Genomic DNA, 9,392 nt, shown 5'->3' on the forward strand with positions numbered 1-9,392 from the left:
GTTATTGAAAGCTAAACATCAAGGGATGAGGGACCAATAAGATATCAATCCATCACGTAATTGTTTGAAAAAGAATCGATGCCCGGTCACCGATTTATCAAAATGAACCGGACGTTATCTTCATGCTCTTTGTAAGAATTAGGCCGTGTCTGTGCCCCTTTAATTTCAAAAAGTGTATTATCAAATAGTGATTGATGTTGAAATGTGTGGTTAAAAAAAAAAAAGAAAATATTTTTGATTTATGTGTAATATTAAAATATAGACAAAATGACCGACTTAAAACAAAGTTTAAATTCAATAACTATTCAAAATACAAAAAAAATTTAATAATTGACTTAAAATAATTCGTCAGTAGTTTCCGACCACCCGTATTTAATAGTGAACGAACTCTAATGTCACACCCCAGAGTAAGATATTAGACTTGAATGCCATATTCAATTTTTATGTTTCTTGATGCGCCAGCATGACAAGTTATACATGCAAATTATTTGTCTTTACTGTGCTTCCGTTGACAAAATTACATATCCTAAGATGGATCCTTTTCTTCCTTGTTATTGAAAGCTAAACATCAAGGGATGAGGGACCAAGAAGAAATCAATCCATCACGTAATTGTTTGAAAAAGAATCGATGCCCAGTCACCGATTTATCAAAATGAACCGGACGTTATCTTCATGCTCATTGTAAGAATTAGGCCGTGTCTGTGCCTCTTTAATTTCAAAAAGTGTATTATCAAATAGTGATTGATGTTGAAATGTGTGGTTAAAAAAAAAAAAAAAATATTTTTGATTTATGTGTAATATTGTTTTAATGAAAAATGTGTGGTTAAAAATGAGTATTATAGAAAAATAATGTGGTAGAATGATTGACAAACAAAGGCTTAGAGTGTAACCCAAATTTTATTTTGAAGATGATTGAACATTTTAATTAAGGTCAACATTAAGTAGAATGCTATTTGATAGAATGGTTTTGAAATCCTATTTGAAATCTATTTGATAAATTCTAGTTGAAATTCTATTTAGAAGTCCTATTGGAAGTTAAATTTTGTGTTGAATTTGAAAAGATCAAGACAAGAAACTTTTGAACATTATATTTCATCTACAACTTTACTTCTAATGTTTGAATTATTCTCTATATATATTTGACTTTTCTCTACAATTTAAAGGTCGTTTAACCTCATTACAAGTTAAACAAATTATTAATACAAAATCATTGTATTCTTTCTTCATATTTTAGTGAAATCCTCATTTCTCTGCCAATTATTTATTCTTGAATTTTTGATCAATTACTTCATATTATGTTATAATTTTCTTGCCTATTTTCATAACAAATTGATATTGGAGTTATTTGGTATTTTCGTCATTGTTTCTAACAAATTGGTATTAGTGCTCAAGTTTAATTCATAGGGAGATTTTTTTTTGAGATGGCAACCATAAAATTTGATGTTCAGCTGGATTACGATATAAGATTTTAACTGTGGCAGATTAGAAGGCGAGTAGTGCTAATTTATATGGGATTGATTTTGTTGTGTTTTTTGCCCGTTTCATATTTGTTGTTTAAAGATACGATTTTATATAGTTGTGATCTCACCAATGAAGAAGCTTATGATACTTTAAGGAGAAGATGAAGCATATCATTGAGGTTCATGAAGATGACCTAGTTTTTTATGGTGGTTGTGCAAGAGACAAATTAAGGTCCATCTTTCAAATTTATTGCAAGAATTCCGGCACTCAATTAAGGATCGTAATAAGTTACAGAATAAAGAAAATTTAGCTGCAGTTTTTCAAAAGGGAAAGTAATTATATACTTTAGGTGAAGCCATTGTTGAAACTTTTCATTGTGATGGAGAACTTTTACTTATTTCTGACCATTACTGCAAACCTGACAAGGATTGGATTCTTAATACAACTTGCACTTTTTATATGTATCCCAATGGGGATTTATTTTCAACATATGAAATACTTTCGGAAGGTGTTGTGGTAATAAAAAATAATACACCTTGTTGGATAACTGATATTGATCGGTAGGAATAAAGTCATTTCATGGGATGCTTATAACACTTGATACAGTGAAACACATTCCAATTTTGAAAAGAAATTTTATCTTCTCAAGTACTCTTGATTCAAAAGGATACATGTACACCGTTGAAGGTAAAGTCCTCAAGGTTAGTAAAGGAGCCCTTGTTTTGTTGAAGAAACATAAAAAAACACATTTATATATCTTGCAGTTTTATACAAAATCTTTGAACAGTCAGCATATTTTAAGAACTCATGTCGATTTGGAATTGGATTCTGTCCTATTGGAGTCTTATTTGGAATATTCTTTAAAGAATGCATTTTAGTTGAATTTAGAAGTTACGGGTAAATCTGCCTTGTCACCATTATGGACGATGTTACTATATTCGGTTGCTAGTAACATACCCATTTTTTGATGCGTTCGGTTATGATTCTATTACATGGCTTGTTTCAGTTTTGTTTGGTTATCATTAGTTCACTTTTGTCCCAAGTTGGGTGGCAAAGGTGGAGAATGTTTTCAAACTGAAAATTTTGATAGAAAAGTTCGTCTGTGTTTTTATTAAAGAGTTCAAGTTCATTCCTTGTAGTAGATTTTGTCTCTATATGGAGAATTTCTAAGTTTACTCAATGCGGTGGAATTCGTGTCAAGGTGGAGTTTGTTAGAATTAAGGTGTGACTCAAGTTCTATTTTTTAGATTATTGAAAATTCTAATTAAGGTCGACATTAAGTAGAATTCTATTTGTTGAAACGCTTTTGGATGCTTTTGAAATCCTATTTGAAGTCTGTTTGGCAAATTGTAGTTGAAATTCTATTTGGAAATCAATTTGGGAGTTGGAAATTGTGTTAGACTTGAAGAGATAAAAAAAATTTTTGGACATTCTATTTCACCTACAACTCTACTTTTAGGACTTGAATTGTTCACTCCATATATTTGGCTCTTTTCTACAATTTAGTTAGATCGTTTAACCTTATTAGATGTTGTTTAACCTCATTATAAGTTACAGATTATATATACAAAATCCTTATATTCTTTCTCTATATTTTAGTGAGATTTTTATTTCTCTGCCAATTATTTTATTCTTGAGTTTGCAATCAATTACTTCATAATTCATAATTATTTTCTTGCTTATTTTCACAACAAATTGATACCGGAGTTATTCAATGTTTTCATCATTGTTTCTTACACCCATCAAAGGACTAGAGAACTTAATCCATAAAAAACAATACGAAAAATTGTAAAGAACTTATATTCAAAACGAGAGCGTTCTGCAACCTTGGAATTTTATGCTGAGATCCCAAGTCTTTAAGTGGGCCTTCTTGGCCACACACGACCTTGAGAAATCCCTAAATTCTACCTGCATTTTCTATCCTTTAGCCCACGGGAGCAACCCGAAACTTACTAGCATGGGAAGTTGTGATGGATGTCAAGATGAAGACTTTTGCACCAATGATCTTAGGGGTACCACAGAGTTGGACAGAGCAAGAACTTCCCCAGATTAAAAAAATTACCATAAGGTTGCCCATCTCCCTACCTTTAATTCAATAGTTTGATTTGATTCCCTTCTATTAATTCAATATTCTTTTCCTTTGTGGGTACTGTGAGGCTCATCCTGGATGTTGGATGTCATGGAAGATTTTACTCAAGAAATAGGTCAAAAAAGGGAAAAATCGAAACAAAGGAATAAATCTGATACCAACACGAACTACCCATTTCAATTGTTGTGCTTTCTAAAATAGCAGAAAATCCTATTTTTTGTCCTACTTTCTTATTTCTGCAATATCAATTAATAGAGGGGAATCCACATTGATTCGGGAGAGGGCATAGTGACTAGTGGACCTACTCAGGCCAAGTTTTTTCACGACACGACAACAATACCCCAATAGATATACTTATAGACAAGAGGGAGCACACTCATCTAATCGAGAATGAGAACTAAGAATGACTCACTAGATAGCCATTCTTTTCTTTCTTTTTACAGCTTTGTGGACAAGCGAGCAAAATCAGTGAAGTTATACAATTTTTTTCAAACCACTTAAATTGCAGGGTCGATTTGATATAAACTCAAGAAAATTGAAAGATGAATTTGGGTTGCAAAGTTAGATCGAACACGATTTTAATAAGCTAACTACCTATAGACCGACTTCTAGATCATACTATGGCAAGATATTTAGAGTGATGTCTATTAGTGAGTTAAGATTGACACCCCTTCAATTAAAGTCTCTTACCCTCATTGAAAGAGAACATTTGTTAACAATCACTAGATTCTACCTAGTGAAGCATGAATTGAACAGGAAGGGTTCAACTTATCCCGATCCTCATTTTGGATTAAGATGCATAGCGTTTAAAAAGATTTGCTTCTTCAACCGGAGCAACAACATCGAGTCTTTCTTAAACAAAAAGAAGAAAATAGATAAAAACAAAAAAAGTTTATCTATCTCTATCACGTAGTTTAGTGTGTTACATGTTTGGATAGATACATATCCGATCTCAAGATAATTAATCAGTTCAATGGTGGATCCAAGATATTCATATTGGGGAAAGGGCGGAAAATGTTGACGGGGGCAAGAAAAATACAAATTTTCAAAATGTCGTGGGGACAGCCTCCATTCCGTCGCACTCAACTCTCCACTGAGTTAGATAAACTTGTATATCTAGGCTAGATGTTATTAAGAGTTCCCAATTTTTCCCCAATCAATATACTCAATGAGATGGGCTAACCTTGGGATGCTCAGCCACTTAATAATAGATTTAACATTTTAAATATGATGTCTTTACCTTAGTCCTTTTGACATTGAGGAAAAAATATTACTTACTTTTAGCTAGTACTCAAAAACATTACTAATATTAGAAGTGGTACAATTAATTCAAGTATTTTAGCTAGAACTTTCCAGATTAAAGAATACTATGGAATCACTACCAGGTTATCAATATTTTACCAAAAGGTACTTGAGAAACTTCTTCAATGGCTTTCCATCCACATCATACGCCTTATCCAAATCATAGATCTTATCTTCAATGATACATTTTGCATTATAAAACCACCTAGAGATGGCAATTAAGCGGGCCTACGTTGAGGAAAAAGCAATTTGCCATTCCTTGACCACCTAAATGGTGGGCTCACTTAAACGAAAAGGAAAGATCAATAAAAGGCTATAAAATTTAAACCACTAGGCTCTAACATATAAATACGAATGGAGGAAATTTGAGCATACGAACACGAAGCAAAGAAAATTGAAAAACACGACCAACCACGTATAGACCGAGTTATAGAACTATGACTTGATTTTTCCAGTTACCAATGAAAATTCATCGAATTTCTTTATAATTTCATTAGATATTTCAATAAATTTAACAGTGAAGGAAAGAAGTAACAAAAAACACGTCTATGTAACTAATATCATATTTATTGAGAATAAAGTTTTACTTTTGTTGTTATCTTGCAAGGAACTAGACACGGCAACATATAAACATCTCATGTATTTCTCTATCTTAACCTTGCTAGACCAAGATACCAAAATGTCAATAAAGTAATGCATGAGCCGAACTAAATACTTTTACAAACATGTGGAATTAATTTGTATAAATTTTGAAAAGATCTTGAATTTCCAGCCAAGCCAAACACGAGCCCATCATGAATGATTATTCTGAAATGGGAGAAATTAATGGTGGTCATCCAAGTATTCATCAATTTCATGCCAATGACACATCAATTACACTTCTAGTTGTGTTCATGCCTTCTAATTTGAAACTTTCCCATTTTTATTTCACATTACTTGAGTAAGGTTGAAGACACTGAAAATGTGAAACAATTTTAAATCTAAAGCATGCCAAGACTGTTTTGAAAGAAACCTTTATTTTAACTACTCACAACTTTTATAAAATCCGATGAAAACGAGATTCTCTGCATAAACGAATCACATTTTCCCAGCCCAAATTACCAATTGTAAAGGAGAATAATCTTTCAAGAATTCCTTTTTCATCTCAAGAATACGGCATGGGTGTAATGGTGCTGGTTTTCTGCATGCTCTTTTCATGGATCTTCCTTCACAGGTTTAAGCAGAGGCATGCCAAAGGTCCAAAAACGTGGCCATTTTTGGGGGCTGCCATAGAACAGCTGATGAATTATCACAGAATGCACGACTGGCTTGTCAAATACCTGGCTCGGTCGAGAACGGTAGTCGTGCCAATGCCTTTCACAACATATACATACATTGCAGATCCAACTAATGTGGAGCATGTCCTGAAAACAAGCTTCTGCAATTATCCAAAGGTGATTTTGATCAACGACAAAATAAAACACTAAAAAGAAAACAACTCATTTCATATTTAATTAATTTCATTTTCCACGAAAGTCACAAAGAATCAAATTTGTCTGATTTAGACTTAATTGTACTCATTATGCATTTCAATTTTCTGGGAAATTTATTTTGATATAGAATGGATTGATTCATAATCCCAATTTTTCGTTTCTCTATTGAAGGGTGAAGTATACCATTCATACATGGAAGTTCTGCTTGGAGACGGTATTTTCAATGCAGATGGTGAGCTCTGGAGGAAACAGAGGAAGACTGCTAGTTTTGAGTTTGCTTCCAAGAACTTGAGGGATTTCAGCACCGTGGTTTTCAGAGAGTATAGCCTCAAACTCTCTGCCATTCTGAGCCAAGCATCTTACAGCAATCAGCAAGTAGATATGCAGGTAATTTCTACATGTTTAGATGTGGAAGCCCTGTAGGATTGAAAGAAGAATGAAAAGAATAAAGCATTTTTATTAGGGTTAAACTACGACCCCTTATGGTAACATCGAAGGATTTAAGTCTTTTAGAACAAGAAATCACAATAAACTAATCAAATGATTGATATGGTTGACGATATATGATCTAGTCGAATTTTTCTTCACTTAATTTGCCCTGGACAACATGTTTCAAAGATCTCGAGAAGAATTCACAGTTAAATGCAATCTTTCTGGCTAAAAGGAAATTAAGTTGTCTTTTTCCTTCCAGGAACTTCTAATGAGAATGACTCTAGACTCAATATGTAAGGTGGGATTTGGTGTGGAAATAGGAACATTGGCTCCCAATTTACCAGACAATCTTTTTGCCAAGGCCTTTGATACTGCAAACATTATAGTAACTCTTAGATTCATTGACCCTTTGTGGAGAGTCAAGAAATTCTTTAATGTGGGATCAGAAGTTATCCTTGATCAGAGTATTAAAACTGTTGATGATTTTACATACTCTGTCATCCAGAGGAGAAAAGCAGAAATAGACAAAGCCAGAGAGTATAATAAAGATGAAAAGGTAACCTGATTTCAACTTTTTATTACCAGATAAAATGGTCTAATTATACACTTGTTAGTTTCAATGTTGACTATTTATTTCATAAATATGATCAGATCAAGCATGACATATTGTCAAGATTCATTGAACTGAGCAAAGATCCCGAAAACAATATGAATGATAAAAGCCTGAGAGATGTTGTCCTAAACTTTGTAATTGCGGGGCGTGATACCACTGCTACAACACTTGCGTGGGCTATCTACATGATAATGTCCCATGAAGGTGTTGCAAACAAGCTTTACTCAGAACTAAAATTTTTTGAAGAACATAGTGCAAAAGAGGACATCTCATTAGATACGTATCATACAGAGGGTCCAGAATCATTCAATCAGAGAGTAGAGAAATTTGCAGGACTTTTGAACTATGATTCCTTAGGGAAACTGTATTATTTGCATGCTGTGATTACAGAAACACTTCGATTATACCCAGCAGTTCCCCAGGTTAGAGATTTCTTTAATTTAACGCATTTCAAGGGCAGAAAGTGATTGAGGAGAAAATGATTTACAGGATCCCAAAGGCATATTAGAAAATGATGTTTTACCAGATGGAACCAAAGTAAAGGCTGGAGGCATGGTGACATATGTACCATACTCTATGGGAAGAATGGAGTACAATTGGGGTCCAGATGCAGCTTCATTCAAGCCTGAGAGGTGGCTCAAAGATGGGATCTTCCAAAATGCATCTCCATTTAAATTCACTGCATTTCAGGTACATTTCGCTACAATTGCGACTAACAAATCCTGAAATGGTAAAAAAAGGTACAATCATTACTTGCCTATTGTTAAAACCATCACTTGTTGAAAGTAAATTGTATGCATGCAGGCAGGACCAAGGATATGCCTTGGGAAGGATTCAGCATATCTCCAGATGAAGATGGCACTGGCCATTTTATGTAGATTCTATGAATTCAAATTGGTTCCAGGACATCCAGTGAAGTACAGGATGATGACAGTTCTGTCTATGGAAAATGGAATGAAGCTAACAGTCTCCAAACGATAGTAATTTCTTGAGAAGACACAAATCGAGAAGTGTCTGTTTACATTGGTCCAGATAGAAACAAGCAAAGGTCTCATGTAGACTTCGGGACTTCATAAAGGCCGCAGTACAATCAAAATCAACGAGGGAAACTATGTATTTGAACTGTTAACATATGTATGTTTAAACTAGTTTTAGCATTGCTGAACTCTTCAAAAATCCGAAGTATAAATCTTTTGTGTTCAAGCCAGGCCAAATCGTATTAGTAATCGGATAAACATCAAATGATATGGAAAATTCTCTAGCTTGAATAGAAAAGCAGATCGGTAAATATAATTTAGCAAAAACACAAACATAAGCGGTAACTAAGTTTGAAAAATATGAAACTTGTGCAGTTATGCCTCACTCACCTGTAGCATAATCGACATGGTCGCTGTTTGAAAAATTATTATTCAAAATCCCAGTACCAGATTCAGTTTCTCATTTGGAACCAAAAGTTAATTGCCAATCTGATTAGTAAAACACTGGAAATTGCATCAACAGATCACCGATAATAGTCATAGAAATGGATAATACCTAATTGATGCAAGTTAGGGCTTGCACCTCTAGAGTAGCTGCTGTATTGTCGTTTGTCTCGCATTCGACGGTCGTTTCAACTGCAGAGGAAGTTTTATAGGTTAATTGTATTGGTGGTCACCCAACTTTTATTCAAACTGCAATTAGATCAATTTATGTCACTTAACTTTAATTTAATTGCTACTATATCACTCCGTTTAGATTCTTCATCTATGTAACAAAACATGCTTAATTAGTCGTTGAAAATAATGTATGAGTACACTAACATCATGTGAATTAACTTGACAAATCAACTGCATACAGCAATACAACTTATAAAAATTTTAAGGAAAAAATGCTTTAAAAAAAAAAAGCATTAATGGTTAGCATTTTCTTTACACGTTAACTCAAAATTAAATGTCCATTAATTTCATAGCAATATGGGGTTATGGAATTGAACTTAAGGACAAGAATTTTATCAAGAACAATCCAATGATTAAATAAGTTTATC

The 9,392-nt window shown here is 33.4% G+C and overlaps 1 protein-coding gene and 1 long non-coding RNA gene across 2 annotated transcripts; one reads left to right on the forward strand and one right to left on the reverse strand.

Annotated features, from left to right (window-relative positions):
* The first annotated feature begins 5,451 nt into the window (after positions 1 to 5,451).
* On the forward strand, positions 5,452 to 8,576 carry LOC111403329 (cytochrome P450 704B1-like). The gene is made up of 6 exons (XM_023031788.1): positions 5,452 to 6,285; positions 6,496 to 6,711; positions 7,016 to 7,312; positions 7,408 to 7,791; positions 7,859 to 8,059; positions 8,174 to 8,576. Exons 1-6 carry the CDS (start codon positions 6,010 to 6,012, stop codon positions 8,348 to 8,350), a joined length of 1,551 nt encoding a protein of 516 aa, XP_022887556.1. The 5' UTR covers positions 5,452 to 6,009; the 3' UTR covers positions 8,351 to 8,576.
* Positions 5,998 to 8,989, reverse strand: LOC111403330. Its single transcript, XR_002704440.1, has 4 exons — positions 8,737 to 8,989; positions 7,893 to 8,091; positions 6,508 to 6,741; positions 5,998 to 6,269 (listed from the first exon to the last, which is right to left on the reverse strand). It is a non-coding gene; the product is annotated as an uncharacterized LOC111403330 (long non-coding RNA).
* Positions 8,990 to 9,392: the final 403 nt, after the last annotated feature.

This window comes from Olea europaea, chromosome 11 (genome assembly GCF_002742605.1).
Source record: "Olea europaea var. sylvestris chromosome 11, O_europaea_v1, whole genome shotgun sequence".
Classification (NCBI taxonomy): domain Eukaryota; kingdom Viridiplantae; phylum Streptophyta; class Magnoliopsida; order Lamiales; family Oleaceae; genus Olea; species Olea europaea.

Excerpts from the sequence above, each read along its gene's own strand:
- LOC111403329 (XM_023031788.1), top strand. The coding sequence starts at position 6,010 with ATGGGTGTAATGGTGCTGGTTTTCTGCATGCTCTTTTCATGGATCTTC. Across the intron at positions 6,712-7,015 it reads ATCAGCAAGTAGATATGCAG|GAACTTCTAATGAGAATGAC; the intron begins GTAATTTCTACA and ends TTTTCCTTCCAG. Across the intron at positions 7,792-7,858 it reads TATACCCAGCAGTTCCCCAG|GATCCCAAAGGCATATTAGA; the intron begins GTTAGAGATTTC and ends AATGATTTACAG.